This window comes from the organism of the source record quoted next, unplaced genomic scaffold, assembly GCF_019419815.1.
Source record: "Pyrus x bretschneideri cultivar Hongxiangsu unplaced genomic scaffold, Pyrus_bretschneideri_v1 Contig24, whole genome shotgun sequence".
Lineage (NCBI taxonomy): Eukaryota > Viridiplantae > Streptophyta > Magnoliopsida > Rosales > Rosaceae > Pyrus > Pyrus x bretschneideri.
The window spans coordinates 2,920,055-2,937,286 of NW_025999546.1; the positions used below are offsets into that span (position 1 = coordinate 2,920,055).

At 38.3% G+C, this 17,232-nt stretch overlaps 2 protein-coding genes and 1 long non-coding RNA gene across 4 annotated transcripts; 2 read left to right on the forward strand and 1 right to left on the reverse strand.

Annotated features, from left to right (window-relative positions):
* The first annotated feature begins 757 nt into the window (after positions 1-757).
* Positions 758-2,471, forward strand: LOC125478209. Of its 2 annotated transcripts, XR_007258998.1 has the most exons (5): positions 758-959; positions 1,048-1,171; positions 1,263-1,716; positions 1,828-1,911; positions 2,335-2,471. It is a non-coding gene; the product is annotated as an uncharacterized LOC125478209 (long non-coding RNA). The 2 variants fall into 2 exon arrangements; XR_007258997.1 differs by having other exon boundaries at positions 1,828-2,471.
* A 445-nt stretch (positions 2,472-2,916) lies between these two features.
* Positions 2,917-6,181, forward strand: LOC103953280 (receptor-like protein EIX2). The gene has a single exon (XM_018648935.2). It carries the CDS (start codon positions 3,065-3,067, stop codon positions 6,014-6,016), a length of 2,952 nt encoding a protein of 983 aa, XP_018504451.2. The 5' UTR covers positions 2,917-3,064; the 3' UTR covers positions 6,017-6,181.
* A 1,806-nt stretch (positions 6,182-7,987) lies between these two features.
* On the reverse strand, positions 7,988-10,573 carry LOC103946166 (MATH domain and coiled-coil domain-containing protein At3g58270). Its single transcript, XM_009356812.3, has 4 exons — positions 10,413-10,573; positions 10,168-10,310; positions 9,890-10,047; positions 7,988-9,047 (listed from the first exon to the last, which is right to left on the reverse strand). The coding sequence occupies exons 2-4, from the start codon at positions 10,293-10,295 to the stop codon at positions 8,146-8,148; spliced, it is 1,188 nt and encodes a 395-aa protein (XP_009355087.2). The 5' UTR covers positions 10,296-10,310; positions 10,413-10,573; the 3' UTR covers positions 7,988-8,145.
* Between the last annotated feature and the right edge of the window lie 6,659 nt (positions 10,574-17,232).

The following is a 17,232-nucleotide window of genomic DNA, read 5'->3' on the forward strand; positions in this document are numbered from 1 at the left end:
GGAAAGGCCCAAAGGCCTCGGGTGTTCGCCGGAGTCCAAGGAAGGAGAAGGCCGGTTTCGGCCTGAGAATTCCCAAGCTCCGTTGGAGCTCAAAACTCAACCAAAACATGTCATTCAATATACCAAATTGAAGCCCCGAAGGTAAGGAATCGAAATATACCCTTGGTTCCCGTCATTGTGGCCGGAGTTGGCCGGAAAACAGCTTGGAAGCCACGGGTGTCCGCCGGAAACTGGGTAAGATTCAAATGAGCATAACTTCTTCAATACTCAATGAAATTAGGTGAAACAAAAAGGAAAGTTGTAGTACTCAGCGAGACGAAGAGATTGGTACCTCGCACGCCGGCCAACTCGCCGTGGTTTGGCCGGAAATCGCCTCGAAAGGGACGGTGCTCGCCGGAAAACTGGGAAATGTCTCCGAGGTGGTTTCTTCGTGATCTGACGTCCAAAACACAACCATGGGGTTCGAAAAGAGCTATAGGTGTGGGCTTGGGTGTGTGTGTGTGTGTGTTCTTGTCGGACTGAGAGGGGGGATGGAGAAATCACAGAGGAAGAAAGAGAGAACAGAGAAGAGAGAAGAGAGACTTTTCAGAAAAAAGGAAAAGGGAAAGGGATAGGGAACCGGGAACAAAACAGGGGGTGGGCCCTTGGGCTCACCAGCTCAAAAACAATTTTAAAATGGAAAGTATCCCCAAACTTAGTGAAAATACAAAAATACCCATTTTCTTACGTAAATCCCGGGACGGGATGTTACACTTTTAATACGAACGATGTACTCATTCATAATGTGACTGAGGATATGACTATGCAGTCAGTAACTCCGCGCCTTTGTCAACACAACTCACAGTGTCCTCCACCACTGTTTCATCTTCTACTTCAACAGCTGAAATTACCACTGAGCAATCAGATAAACGGAAGAGGGAATCAATTAGGAGAGTTCTTTTTACTGCCGGCGAACAAAGGTTTGTGCCGTAACAACTTTTGCAACTATAAATTTTAAATTTCCATATATTCATACTATTTAACATTGGGAAAACCCATTTAAAATAGTGGAGCCGAGGAAATTTCAGACATAGATCTAAGAGAATTGGATGAAGTGCCAATCAAATTGCTTAAGAAGAAGTCATCCCCAACTGGTGAAAAGTTGAACTCCACTCCTCCAAAAAGAAGCTAGGTCACTATATTTTAACGTTACCTTTTTTTTCTTTTTTTAAACAAGATATTTAATAACGATCTTACCCTTTTAATTTCTTTCGTTTCACTAGGTTGGTTTTTCAAAAATGGACGGTGCAATAGCAGAAGTTGACCGCAATGCCCAAAAATTCTGATGGTTTTTTGTTAATATGTATCAAACAATATTTATCTTATCTGGTTGCGATGTAAATATCTCTCTAAACTGAACTTCGTAGTATATTTTGCCTGTAAATAGACCAGTACTTGCCAATTTTTTGTATCCGAATGCTGGTTGCGCTTGAAAGCTGGTTCCAAGTGCTAAAATCGAACACATGTCTGTAATATTTTTTTGTATGTAAATAAACAACTTTTAACCTTTTGTATCTGCATTGTACAAATTAAACATTTTCTTTATAACCCTTTTGTGAGCTCTCTATTTTTTATGCTGTCGATGTTTTATCATGCCATTTCTACATCTTCTCAGCATGATGTTAAGTATACTTTCCCACCTGCAGTTGTTTTGAAGTAACGTTCGTCCAAACTATGGTAAGGTCTCTTTTCTTGATCTTTCTCATTTTGGTTTTATTGTTTTTCTTTTTTAGATTTTTCATTTACACATACATTTTACGTTTAAATTCTCTTTTTGTCATCCTACAGATTTTGTCTCTGTAATCAGATGCTTCAAATCGCTGTTTGGTTTCGTTCTTCTTCACTTTCAAGAACGATCAATGTTTATTGAAGGTATATAACCCGTTCAGGCATTTAGTTTTTTTGCTTTGATTTGAAGAATTTCTTACCTAGCATTTGATCCTAGCTACTGATAAGAGTCAGGTTTTATAACTCAAACCATTTCCAATAGCCATTTGGTAATAGGATGAAGTTCATGCATATAAAAGTGGTTTCCTAAACAATTACATCAAATTTTGAAGTAAAAAATCTAATAACATTACTATACTTTCAGTTTGATTCAATGACATCAAATTTTGACGTAACAAAAAGTTTTTTTGCTTTCATTTTACAAAACTCATTGATGTACTCATCTAATTCTTAAATTTTCAGTCTTTTTAATGAATAGTTTGGTATTTGGGCAGCTTTAATCTTTCATTTTAAATATGTGATTTTGTCTAATTTTTTCTGATCCTCAATTTCTATTGTCGTTTACAGTTTAATGGACATTCTTAAATGACTTTGGTTAACACCAAACAAATGATATGTGCCATTTTTTTTTTCCTATTCCTTTACTTTCATTCAAAGTTTTGTTTGAATTCACAAGCCGCTATACACCTTTGATTCAAACTTCATCATTCTTAATATCCGTTTTGTAATCCCGCAGCAACGCGCGGGCACTATTTCTAGTCATTAGCTAATTATCAACAAATAAACCATTTATAATTAGACAATTATTGATTACCATTGAACAAGACTCGTGAATTCTAAGTCAATGCCTTTGCTGCCTTTTTTTTTTTTCAAAACCCACGTCCCAATCAAAGACTTTGGTTCCCAAAACGTATAGGATTGTTGTCCTATTATTCTGTCTATTAGTCTATCTAGTACAGACTTTTGTTGAACTTTACAGTGAGGAATAAGATTCTTTCCTCTTCTCTTTCCATCTTCTTTCATTCTCTTCTCTTACACTCTTTATTTTATCTTTTTCTTTCTATAAAAAATAAACATAAAATGTTAACGTGCCTTAACCATAACCGTTCAAATAAGATGGAAGGAAAAGGGAGGAAAAAAAAGGAGGGGACATAATCTTACTCTTTATAATAAACAACTTGTAAAATGGGTTGAAGACTTTGAAAATTTGGAAGTTGGGAGGCATCATCTTAATCATAAATTCAAGTATTGTGCTAAGAAGCTATCTCCACCAAAGCAAAGAGAACCTTGTACGATAATGGCTAGCTTTGCAACTTACTTATTCAACCCCCCTTCTCACCTCAAAATGGCTCACTATTTGCTCCTCTGGTTTTTGGCCTCTTCATATCTACACACTAGTGTGAACTCATGCATCGACGAAGAAAGACGTGCGCTTCTCGCCTTCAAAGAAGACGTTACTGATCCTTCCGGGAGGCTTTCTTCGTGGGTTGGACTTGACTGCTGTCAGTGGAAGGGAATTTCATGCAATAACATCACGGGTCGTGTTGAAATGATGAATCTCCAGAATGCGTATATGCATACGCTTTCTGCTTTTGATGGAGAGGGGGACGAGATGGAGTACTCTTCTTTGGGTGGTAAGGTAAATCCTTCTTTGCTTAGCTTGAAACATTTGAATTACCTAGACCTAAGCAGGAATGATTTTCGAGGGATTTCCATTCCCGAGTTCTTTGGTCAGATTAAAAGCTTGAGGTATCTCAATCTCTCATCTGCTTCATTTGGAGGAGACATTCCACCTCATCTTGGTAATTTGCAAAACTTGAACTATCTTGACCTTAGCGAAGAATCTGTATACTCCATGCTTGAACTCCCTTCCGAAAACCTGAATTGGCTTTTTCGTCTCTCTTCCCTAAAGTACCTCAACCTCAAAGGATTGGACCTCAGCAACACCGGGGTAAGTTGGCTAAATGTTGTCAACATGCTTCCTTTCCTAGTAGAGTTACATTTGTCATCATGCCAAATTCAAAGCCTTCCACCACTTTCACCAGGAAATATTAGCCTTTCATCACTTTTGATCCTTGATGTGTCATACAACAATTTGACGTTTCCGTTTCCTGAATGGTTTTTCAATCTGGCTAACCTCAGAAAACTTGATTTAAGCGGAAATTCTTTGAGTGGTCCCCTTCCAAGTGAATTTGAAAGCCTCAAATCCCTTGAACACCTTGACTTATCTTTCAATAGCCTTGAGGGTCAAGTTCCGAAACTTCTTGGGAATTTTTGCAATCTAAAGATCTTAAATCTTGCAGAAAATCAATTTGATGGGGGGATTCAAGAGCTTTTGGGTGGTTTATCAAGTTGTCCCAATAGTGTTTTAGAGTCACTCGATTTGTCTTCTAATATGTTGAATGGCCAATTGCCTGCCTCTTTAGGGATGCTACACAATTTGAAGTTTCTTACCATCTACAATAATAAAATGAATGGGTCAATTCCTGAAAGTTTAGGGCAACTCTCTCAGCTAGTTCACCTCGATCTATCGTTCAATCCGTGGGAAGGCTTTTTAACTGAATCCCATTTCATAAATCTCACAAGATTGAAATACTTTGCAGTAGGCAGTGTACTTCCACAGCCAACTCTACCTATTCCCCTCACTTTTAAAGTGTCTTATGATTGGGTTCCTCCTTTCATGCTTCACAAAATTATCATTGGCTGCTGTAAAGTAGGTCCTACCTTTGGGTTATGGCTGCAATCTCAAACTGAACTCCTTTTTGTCAAACTTCATGCTACTGGAATCTTGGATTCCATACCCGGGGACTGGTTCTTGAAGATATCTTCCCAAGCTCAGTACTTGGATTTATCTTACAACCAAATCCATGGAAAACTTCCACTCCAATTGAAATTCCCATATGCACTGGTTTTGGATTTGAGTCATAACCAATTTGATGGGCCATTACCACTTTGGTCGGGAGACAATGTGGTTCGATTTAAGCTTGAAATCAATTCATTTTCCGGGCCAATCCCATGGAATTTGGACCAAAAGTTTCCCAAATTGGAATCACTCTATCTTGCAGAAAATCATTTGAACGGTACCATTCCGCCCTCCATTTGCAACATGAGAAACTTGTTCGTCCTTTCTCTAAGAAGCAATCAGTTATCTGGAGAATTCCCACGAGAATGCAGTTTGTTGCCCGACATACTGATTCTAGATGCTGCATACAACAATCTCTCAGGCAAGCTTCCTAGTTCAATGGGTGCCTCGGGTTCTCTTTTCTTGTTGAAGATGAACAACAATAATCTCGAAGGTGAAATTCCTCTTTCCTTGGAAAACTGCACTTCTTTGAGGAACATTGATCTTGGGGACAATAAATTTACTGGGAAAATACCTTCATGGATAGGATTGAATGCGCCGCTCGTGTCAATCCTAAGACTGAGGTCGAATTTTCTAAGTGGACATATCCCACAACAGTTGTGTAATCTCGAGAACCTCCACATCTTAGACCTTGCTCTCAACAGCTTTTCAGGGACCATTCCCAAGTGCCTGAATAATGTCACTGCTCTGAAAGTTGCTTATTACAATGCTTATAATATATATCTGGAGTACGATCAACAAACAACAGTGATGAAAGGATCAAGACCACTCCAGTATAACACATCTCTGATGATTGTAAAAAGCATTGATCTTTCTGTGAACAACCTTGAAGGTGAAATCCCTGAAGAAATAGGCACCCTCGTCCTGCTGAACAACTTGAACTTATCAATGAATCAATTAAGTGGAGACATTCCCTTGGAGATTGGAAAGTTGGTGCTGCTCCAAAATCTTGATCTCTCGCTCAACCAACTTTCGGGACAGATTCCTCAGAGCCTTTCGTACTTGACCTTCTTGTCCTACTTGAATCTATCGAATAACAACTTGAGTGGTAGAATTCCTTTGGGCAACCAGCTGCAAACACTGCCCGAATCCACTTACGAGGGCAACCCGTTACTTTGCGGGTTTCCTCTTTCTATTGCATGCTCGGAAGGTGGCAATCCGACAACCAAGGATCCAAAAGACAATGACAATGAAGATGGACATGATGAGTTGTGGTTCTTTGTTAGCTCAACACTCGGCTTTATTGTAGGCTTTTGGAGCGTTTGCGGCACATTGTTTCTGAAGAAGTCATGGAGGCATGCTTATTTTCGATGGTTTGATGCCATCAAGGATAAGGCAATGTTAGCAATTGCAGTGAAAGTGGCTCGTTTTCAAAGGAACTTATGATTGAATAGTTCTTGAAATTAAAGTATTTGAATATGTTTGTAATAAGTTATCAGTACATTTTAAGTTTTAACAATATGTCGAGTTTCTTGTATGCAAGAAATTACCAGTAAATTCTGAATGGAGTATATCCTAGTGTTTGTTTTGCAAGGATTTCGACCTAATGCAACAACCAAAAGAGATTCATATATTTTTCTTACTTTAAAAAAAAAAAAAAATCGGTGAGGGTCTTATTATATTAAAAAAGAAAGTTACACCTCATTAGGGTGTCATGTTTAATTGTTTCATATTAATTGAAGTGGGTTTACGGTTTAATATTTAGGGTTGTTTTAAATAACAACCTTAGCATTTTTTGTTTAACTAATTCATTATCATGGTTCAACACTAACCTAATATATATAGGTTCAGGGAAGAGATTTCTATTTTATTTTTTTATAAAAAAGGAAAAAAAAAAGGATTAGTCATGGGACCTACTTCATATCGAACTTCAACAATTCGAATCGTCTTTGTAAGTCTGGATTCCTAGATCATCCTTGCAAAAAATTCAATTCAGTCCGAAACTATTTTCCAATTTAATTGTCACGATAAAATTTCAATATTTTTTTTAATATAGTGTTGTAAATTTCTTTAAACTCAATTAGATGTCTCATATATTTTTGATTTGACTAATGTTTTACAAGAATGGTCTTTGAGGTGGAACTTCTATTTCAACTAATTGTAATGCTACATGGCCTTGAGATGGTGATGGTATTTATAGGATTAGGAGCAGATCTTAATTAACAAACATAATATTAGGTTTATGCACACATAATATTAGGTTAAAATTTAATTTCCTTTCCAATCCACAGTTTTGAATAATTAACGAGATTTGACAAATAAAGTTTTGAATCATTTGTATTTAAAATTTTAGTAGAATTGTCACTTAGTATTACGGTCTAGTGATATTCTTTTCTACTAAGATTTTAATGTCAAATGATTCAAAACCGTATTTATCAAATCTTATTCAAAACTGTGGATGGAAAGCAAAACCTAATACTATGTGTACATGATTGAATCTAATATTATGTTTCTTGATTAAGATATGATCCTAATCCTATAAATAAGGTCACAATCTCAGAGCCATATGTAGCATTACAATAATTTGAAATCGAAAGTAAATAGAAATGGCCCGTTGTTATCTCTCCCTCATTACCAAGAACTTAATCGTTGCAGTATCCATTACCATCTTCTTCTTTTCACTCGGTATGCAGTCACTATATATGTTTGACCTTTAAATTTCTTGCACTTTTCCTCTCTTAAGCACCAAATTAAATTCCTGTTACTTATTTCAATTTTCCAATTGTTCTTCAGTAAGCGCCGAACTACAGTGCTAGGGAAAATGTGAAGATCTTTCTGATTAAAAAGTAATAATATCTATGACATCTCCTTATTTTATTTTATTTTATTCTTTTTCATACAACGATATTCTGCTTTAAAAATATGACATAAATATTCTACTTTAATGGGAGGATATATTCGACTTTAACATCTTATTTTAGTTTTATCTACCAAAGTCTGCACCTTATGATCGCATTTGAGTTTACCCATGACATGATCACCAAACCATAAGCAACAATGAAAAAGAAAAAGAGAGTGGATGTGATTTTGTACTAAAAAAATGCTATTATTATATGATAATTAAATAGGATATTGTTGTGCATGATAAATTGGGCAAGTTGGTCTAAACCGGCTTTTGGTTGGTTAAAATTGAATAGAGACCGAGCCTTCAATGCAACGGTTGGGAAGGGGAGGTCCTCGGGGTGTGATTCGAAATATTTTGGGTGAGTTTGTGCTGCTTTTAATCGCAGGTTCTCCCATCTTACTACTCCCGTTTGTGGTCGTAACGTAATTGGTTAGCGCTAGTAAATGAGTTGGACTTTATTTGGTTTGATAAACCTCCGGATATTGAGCTCAAGTGAACGAATTCTCCAGAAGAAGAAAAAAACAATTTGTGCTTGCTATGATATTCTTGAAATACCGTAAAATACTGATGAACACAACTAGAATGCAAGTACATTATACATTATATTTTGCAATGAGCTGCAAATATTGCACACCACTTTTAATATCAATGAGATGTTTCTCAAATAAGGTCAGTGCCTCCCATAACCTAACTTCCTGTTCATATCGGTGTCACCGAAGCCTTCTTCTACCTTTGCCAAGTCTCTTTTTGCTACTTCTAGATCCACCTCTGCAACCGCTAGCCTCGCCCTTAGCCTCTTCACTTCGATCTCCAACACATCCACATCCTCTCTCTGCTTTTTAACTATCCCCGCCCTTTCCACAAGCTTCTTCACATCGAGAGCAGCTTGCACATAAGGTTCCAGCCAACCCAAGTCAAATTTGAAAGTCTCAAGTTCCTCCCACAGAAGTTGAACGTGTTCACAGGTGTCTGGGGTCATGTCCCTCACCTTCGTAGTCTTCAGAAAATGCAAAACTCGACCTAAAGCTGTGAATGCCCATTCAATATACGTACGGCTTCTCTTCTTTTGGCACTCAATCAACGAGGGATGCCACAAACAAACTTCCTCTAGCAGTGGAACAAAAGCTTTCTCTATTTTCCCTAAACCCCTAAAATCCATGAGCTTACCAGCTGGTGTGGGGGGCACTTCCTCTTGTCCCTTGACTAAGGAAGGGTTAACAGGGACATCAGTAGGCTTAATGCAAACTTCTCCGGAACTTGGTGCATCCTGGAAAGCAAGCACCTGTTCCGATTTCACATTTGCTTGCACCTGTTCAGATGTACGCGTTGTAACTGGTAATGAGAGTGGAAATTGCACAGAATCCACACTTGAATGTTCCGACTCACTGGGTGCAGAACTGTCAGTTCCTTGGTCTCCGAAATTCTTTATGTCCACCTTACGGACGGCAACCTTGGCTTCAATAACACATTTATCATTGCAAACAAACTGTTCTCCGTCAAAAAAATCGCTTAGAGGCATGAATGACGTGAATCCCCAGTCACTCTCACTTGCATTGAACTTGTGTTTAGTCTCTGTAAATTCAAAACATGAAGGATCACAGAAACACAATTAATAAAGTATTTATAACAAACCAAGAACTAATAAAAAAAACAACAAAGGAAGCTTATGATGAAATTGAGGTTCCACCATAAAACCAATTGGCAATATGGGGAGTAGCCCAAGATCATATAAGCACATAGCAAACCTTGTCCCTCACCGATGTGGGACAACTCTCATCAGCTTATTCCTAATTTTAACACAACCAAACCCAAGTCCATATATACATGTAGAGTTATTCAAGCACGTAAGAGGAAACATAGAATTTCCTTCTGATCTTAACTATCGGATGAATCCAAGGGTCTCAAAGTTGCATTATTCTCTACAAAAGAAACCTCCCTTCTATAGATCCTTGGAACGTTAAAGTCACAATTTTTCTCTCCCTAATTAATGCTTTTCCGATAACGAAAAGAACCAAAATTGCATACTTCCTCTGGTTTAGTTTTTCCCTCAAGTCCGTGATTCCAAACAAGTGTAAAACTTTTAACTACACCCGAAGCCCACATCCTAAAATGAGCTTACTTCTATTTGCAGACAAAGTTAAATTCTAACCTTTTGTTTTGGAACAAAAAAAAAAAAAAAAACGAAAATATGACAATCAGGTTCCCATTTGCAATCATAAAAAATAATCACTCTACAGGAGGAAGTGTGAGACTGAATCAAACCAAAGCCTCCATTACCGGATGCAAGAATCACAATTTCCGTTTCATAAATTAACCACATCCAAGCTGAATTGAGCACAAAATGAAACGAAAACAGACAAAAAAAACGCAATCGTAACTGCGAAATCAACCCAAATGAACGATAGTGAAAATACCCTTTGTTATCGACATGTTGCTGCTCAGCTGATTGACCACAGTCAAGCTGAATTGGGCATACCTAGTCCACAGATATGGCAAGTCCGAAGCATCTACAACCTCCAAATACATGGACAACTGCTCTACGTTGTTCCCTTTCAAATATACAAGGATCCGCCTGATCAAACCAAACAATAAAATCAATCAATCCCTAAACCAACAAAAATTCATCTCAAAACACACACAACCTCGAACCGATTTGAATATTAGCAGGAGTGGATGCACAAAATTAAATTACCATTTCCAATCACCGACGAGGAAAACCTCAGAATAATGCTTCTGGGTTTTCACCTTAGAGACGTTCTTGATTGTCCATGTGAATGACTTAGTGACAAGCTCGCCTGCCAGTTGCTGCTTATCCTCCATCGTTGATGATCCAAGCTACGCAAGCCATAAACAGGAAACAAAAATCACCATCGATATCATTCGCAACGATTATCACACAACAGAGACTAATTTACAGGATCAAGAACTCAGGCATACCTTCCAATCGACGATTCAGAGTTCGCAGAGGGAGAGAGGAGGACTTATATGCAAGTCAAATGCCAAGCAGAGGCAATTGCTGTCGGTAACTTTATATCAGGAAACTTTTTGGACGGCAGATATTTTGAAGGAAGGATTTCAAAGATGCGGTGGCAAAATTAATTTAACGTATATTTATAATAAAAGGTAGGGACAGGAGAAGGACTTATAGGCGTTGTATCGTATGAGTTCATTATTAGACTAACGTGTTACATGCAAGGTTCTAAGAGCACTTTCTCCGAGGGGGGGATAGGCTGGCACACAGCCGAAAAAATAGCCCGGCACCTAGGGAACTCTCTTCAACCAAGCGAATTACTTGGCACCCAGTCCAAGCTGGTCTCCAGGCCAGTCCAAAATTGACAGACCTTGGGACCAGCCCATCTGACGCCACGTTGACGCCACGTTAACGCCAATGTGACGTCGACCACCTTTATTATTATTTTTTTTGTGCCAAAGAGGGAGTTGTTGTGGACGCTGAGGAGTGGAGTTGGTTGAGGCTATCGAGAGGGAAGGAGCCACGGAGGGAGAAGGACGGGAGGACGAAGCGGACGATGAAGAGGTGTGGAGATGCAGAAATTAAAAATATTTGAAGGACAGGAGGTGTGGAGGTTTGGAGGCAGCGGTGGGAATGGAAGGGAAGTGCAAGGGTGGAGATGTAGAAATTAAACCCCAAAGCTCAACTGCTCAGCCTGCAGCACAAACTCTCAGCTCACTCTCACTTTCTCTCTCTCTCTTCTGGTTTTATTGGAGGAGGATGATGAAGATAACAATTTGGTTCGCTCGTCGTGCATATTTTAATACTAATAATAATAATAATATTTTATTTTATTAAAGGGTCAAAAATAAAAGTCAAATTATTATTTTATAATAAAAATTAATAATATTTTAATAAAATTGACTAGGCTATTTAGTTTTAGGGGTGGAGATACATTTGGCCTATTACTGTTCATCGGGGTCTATCACTGTTCACTAAGTGAATAAATGCGCTGGGTGCTGGCGCATTTGTGTTAGGGGTGGAACTGCTCTAAATACGTCAATCGCTAGTCGACTTCTGGGTTGGCGCTTAACGCATGAGGTGGGGAGGTAGATTATGCAAATTTAAGTAAGTGTTTGCTTATAATTAAAAAATACATAATTTCAATGGGATACATAAACTGCAAAATAAAAGTTATCTATTTTCTGTCTACGTGAAAGTCACGACCTAGATGGTTTGAGCGGGTTAGGCACGCGCCTAGGTGGGCTAGGTAAGCGCCTGAGTAAGTCTAGGCACCATTTCTTAACTTTCAAGCGCATATGAATTAATCGAGGTGATGGACAGGCGCCTAGCGCCTAGGTGGGGTCTAGACAGTGTTAAGCTAGGAATTTTAGAATAGTGCTCGTACCAATAAAAAATATATGTAAATATTTTATTCTAATGTCTTTATTTAATTGGCCCGACATGCGACGTGACAATATACTTGTATCATATAAGTTGTTTGAGAGGAGTAAATTAGTATTGAACTCTTCATCTATAAAATTAAAACCTAAAACATTTTATTTACAAGTAATATAATACAACTTGTTAGGAAGAATTTAGTATGCAATATATTAATGTCAATAAATCAAAAGCAATATAGCAATACTTATATTACTGTAACAAACTTTAAGAAGTTATAATTAAAATCGTTGAAACAATAAGAAAAATTGTATCCAACGGTGAAGAAGATCCATTAAATTAAATCAAACATAAGTAATCACAACTTTCTTCGCCTTTAAGGCTAGTTTGGTGGGCCAATCGAGATAGGTTGTGACCAATTAAAATAGACTTGAGTCAAGTTAGTTGTTTGTTGTTTCAAAATAAAAATTGAACAAGAAAAGACATAATGAGTTATGAATTCATAGCAAAGTAAGTTATCTAGCTATCCTCACACACGGGTTACAAATCGTCCTTGTTGAAATTAACTTTAAAACCCTTTGTAGACAAGGGTAGTTAGGATGAGTTGTTATCATTTAATTGTAATTTGTATTTAATTGTATTGTATAGCTGCTACACGACCCCTATATTCTGTAGACCTCTTGGTGTATAAAGCCTTGTAAAGTTTACCTAAAGTTTAATGAAAATCTAAAACTTCACATGGTATTGAGCCTCTGATCCTTTTTTTTTTGGGTAAAGTACAAAAAACTACCCCAAATATTGCGGTCATGACAGTTTCATACCTTATCTTTTAAAAATGACAATGTCATACCGCATCTTACGAATTTGTGACAATGTCATACCTCCGTCAATTTTTCTGTTAGTTTTTCTGTTAAATGCTGACGTGGCAATAGACAGGGACCACTTTCTATTAAAAAATTAATAAAATATTATTAAAAACTAAAAAAATATTTAATATTTTTTAAATATTAAAATAATAAATAAAAGTAAAATTATAAAAAAAAAGGTAAAGTACAAAAAACTACCTCAACTATTGGGGTCACGACAGTTTCATACCTCATCTTTTAAAATTAACAATGTTATACCACATCTTACAAATTTGTGACAATGTCATATCTCCGTCAATTTTTCTGTTAAGTTCTGACGTGGCTTGATTCGGGACATACTTTCTATTAAAAAATTATTAAAAACTAAAAAATAATTATTTAATATTTTTTAAATATTAAAATAATAATAAAAGCAGAGAAAAAAAAAACCATCAGTTTGTCCCTCCCCTCCCCCTCCCCCCTCCTGTCACATCCTGGCCTAGGGCGGATCACTTCCCGGGCCTGCTCCACCACCGTAGCACGATATTGTCCGCTTTGGGCTTACCATTCCCTCACGGTTTTGTTTTTGGGAACTCACGAGCAACTTCCCAGTGGGTCACCCATCATGGGATTGCTCTAGCCCCCTTCTCGCTTAACTTCGGAGTTCCTACGGAACCCGAAGCCAGTGAGCTCCCAAAAGGCCTCGTGCTAGGTAGGGATGGGAATATACATATAAGGATCACTCCCCTGGGCGATGTGGGATGTCACAATCCACCCCCCTCAGGGGCCCGACGTCCTCGTCGGCACACACGTGATCAGGGTTAGGCTCTGATACCAAATTGTCACATCCCGGCCCGGGGCGGATCACTTCCCGGGCCCGCTCCACCACCGTAGCACGATACCACGCCCTCACGGTTTTGTTTCTGGGAACTCACATGAGAACTTCCCAATGGGTCACCCATCCTGGGAGTGCTCTCGTGCGCTACTCGCTTAACTTCGAAGTTCCTACGGAACCCGAAGCCAATGAGCTCCCAAAAGGCCTCATGCTAGGTAGGGATGAGAATATACATATAAGGATCACTCCCCTGGGCGATGTGGGATGTCACACCTCCTCTCTCTTCTCCCCATCTTCATTTTCTTCCCCCCACTTGCAAACCCAAAAAAATAAAAAAATTTTGAAAACCCAACAACCCCCTGCAGAAGAACAAGAAGGAGAAGGAGGAGGAGGAGGAAGAAGAAGAAGAAGAGGACAAAAAAGAAGGAAGGAAAAAAAAAATTCCCCCTATCGGCGTGGAAGAAGAAGAAGGGAGAAGGAGAAGGAGGCAGAAGAAGAAGAGGAAGAAAAGGAGGAGGAAGAAGAAGAAGAGGAAGAAAAAATAAAAAACAAATTTGAAAACCCATCAACACCCCTTGCGGAAGAAAAAGAAGGAGAAGGAGGAGGAGAAGGAGGAGGAAGAAGAAGAAGAGGAAAAAAAGGAGGAAGGAAATTTTTTTTTTTTAAAAAAAAAAACCATCAACTCCCCTGCGGAAGAAGAAGGAAAAAAAAAATTATTTTTTTGAAAACCCATCAAACCCCAAATCTACCACTTTCATCCATTCTCCACATCCTCTTCCGCATCCATCCTCCACCTTCTTTGTGCACCCATCTTCCCACCGACGAGATCCTTTTTTTTTTTTTTTTTTTTTTTTTTTGGGTTGCAGGAGGGAGAAGAGTGTGGGTGTGGGTGTGGGTATGGGTGTAGGTGTGGGGAAATTGAGTGCTGAGTGTGGGGGGAAGACAAATTGGATTTTTTTTTGGTTGGGATTTGCAGGTGGGGGAAGAAGATGAAGATGGGGAGAGGAGAGAGGAGAGAGGAGGGAGGAGGGGGAGGGGAGGGACGAAATGAGGGTTTTTTTTTTTTTTTTTTTTCCGGCCTTTTACTATTATTTTAATATTTAAAAAATATTAAATAATTATTTTTAGTTTTTAATAATTTATTAATAGAAAGTAGGTCACAAATCAAGTCATGTCAGCACTTAACAGAAAAATTGACGGAGGTATGACATTGTCACAAATTCGTAAGATGCGGTATGACATTGTCAATTTTAAAAGATGAGGTATGAAACTGTCGTGATCCCAATAGTTAAGGTAGTTTTTTGTACTTTACACTTTTTTTTTAATTTTAATTTTATTTATTATTTTAATATTTAAAAAATATTAAATATTTTTTTTTAGTTTTTAATAATATTTTATTAATTTTTTAATATAAAGTGGTCCCTGTCTATTGCCACGTCAGCATTTAACAGAAAAACTAACAGAAAAATTGACGGAGGTATGACATTGTCACAAATTCGTAAGATGCGGTATGACATTGTCAATTTTAAAAGATGAGGTATGAAACTGTCATGACCGCAATAGTTGAGGTAGTTTTTTGTACTTTACCCTTTTTTTTTCCATGGCTTCCGCAATTTTCTCTCCTACATCTCCAATCCCTAATATCTCTACACTAATTTTTGTCAAACCTTCTAAGTCTAATTACATACCTTGGGAAAGTTAAGTTAAGCTATTCTTGATTGGCCAAAACTTTTGGCGTTTTGTAGATGGAACCCACCCTTGCCTTCCTCCCTTTATCACCACCACCACTCATGCAGCTTCACCAAATGCCTTTGTTGATTCCGACTCATCCACAGTGGTGCCTCCTGTGACTACTAGCGTTCCCAACCCTGATTACCTGGTATGGTACCTAACTGATCAAACACTTGTCAGCATGTTGCATGCTACACTTACAGAGCCTGTTATCTCTATGATCGTCGGGTTATCGACTTCTTGTGAGATTTGGGAGCATCTTCGTCAAAATTTTTCTCAAAATCCCTTGCCAACTCTACCCATACTCAGTTTCGGTTGTTGTCTCTTCAGAAAGGTACTAAAACGATTTTGGAATATCTGGGTCTTGCCAAACATTGGGCAGATCAATTGGCTTCTATTGGCCGGCCAACTTGTTCAAAATGATGATTTAGTGACTTATGTACTTAATGGCTTTGGGCTTAAATATGAGATTCTTGTCTTGGCGCTGACCAACTTTCCTCCATTACCGTCATTCAATGATTTGTGTGCTTGTCTTCTAGTTTATGACTCCAAACATACTATAACTCAAGCTGCTTTAGTTCCCTCTGCTTTCTACTCTGCACGTAATTTTGGTGGTAATTTATATCAGGGACGTGCTGGTCCGTCTTTACGCCATCATGGCACTTCAAGTGGTAATCGACATCCTTGTACTTATAGTGGTGGTTGTTCTACTATGCATGGTGGTGTTGGCCGATATAGTTAGTGTGCTGCACAACAACAACTTGGCATCATTGGACTATGTCCTGTTACTCATGGCCCTCAATGTTAGGCATGCAATCAATTTGGTCATATAGCTATGTTGTGTCCTCGAGCGACTTGTTTTGATGATGATATCTCTCGAGCTTTCGCTGGCATGCATATTACTTCCCCCTCCGATCCTACATGGTATCCAGACACTGGTGCTACTCACCATATGACAAGTGACTCTCTCTCCATTACTTTAGCTATGGGGTATGGTTCTAATGACAAGGTTGTTGTGGGTAATGGTGAGACCCTCCCTATTGCGCACACTGGTTTAAGTCCAGGTCGTTCATTTTTCGGTTATCCCAAGTTTTGCATGTTCCAGCAATTCAGAAAAATTTATTGTCGGTTGCTAAGTTTACACGTGATAATCTTGTTAGTCTAACATTCTTTCCATGGCGTTTTGTCATACGCGACTTAAAGATGGGTGTTATTCTTTTTCAGGGCCTATGTAAAGATGGTCTTTATCTTATTAAGCTTAGTCTTGTTTCTAGAAATGGTTCTACTGCCAAACATGTTTTTGTTTCCATTTTTGCGTCACCCTCACTCTGGCATCGTTGTCTTGGGCATCCCTCCCGTCAAGTTCTTAGTGTGTTAGCATTTAGTGATGTATTAGGCTTGTCATTTACTGTCTCCACTAAAGATTTTTGTAATCACTGTGCGTTGGCTAAATCCCATCGCTTAGCATTTACATCTTTAAAACATTATGCTATGTCTCCTTTTGAATTAATACATTTTGATGTTTGGATGTCTCCTATTGTGTCGGTGTCGGGTTTTCGTTACTATGTCTTGTTTACGGATGATTACACACGATACACATGGATTTATCCTATGCGTAAGAAGTCCGAGGTCTTTAATCACTTTAACAATTTCATAACTTTCATTTTTAATCAGTTTTCTACAATGGTTAAAATACTCCAAAGTGATGGGGGTAAAGAGTATGATAATTTGTCTTTTCGTCAATTGTGTGTGCATAAGGGGATTCACTATAGATTTTCTTGTCCACATACCCCGCAGCAAAATGGACTTGCAGAATGCAAGCACCGTCATATCTCAGAAATGGGACGCACCATATTACTTGCTGCCAATCTTCTGTATAAATTTTGGGTTGAGGCACTTTGCACCGCTGTTTATATAATTAATCGGCTACCCACTCCTGTTCTCAAGTGGGCTTTTCTATTTCAAATTTTATTTGGCCGAGCTCCTGATTATATG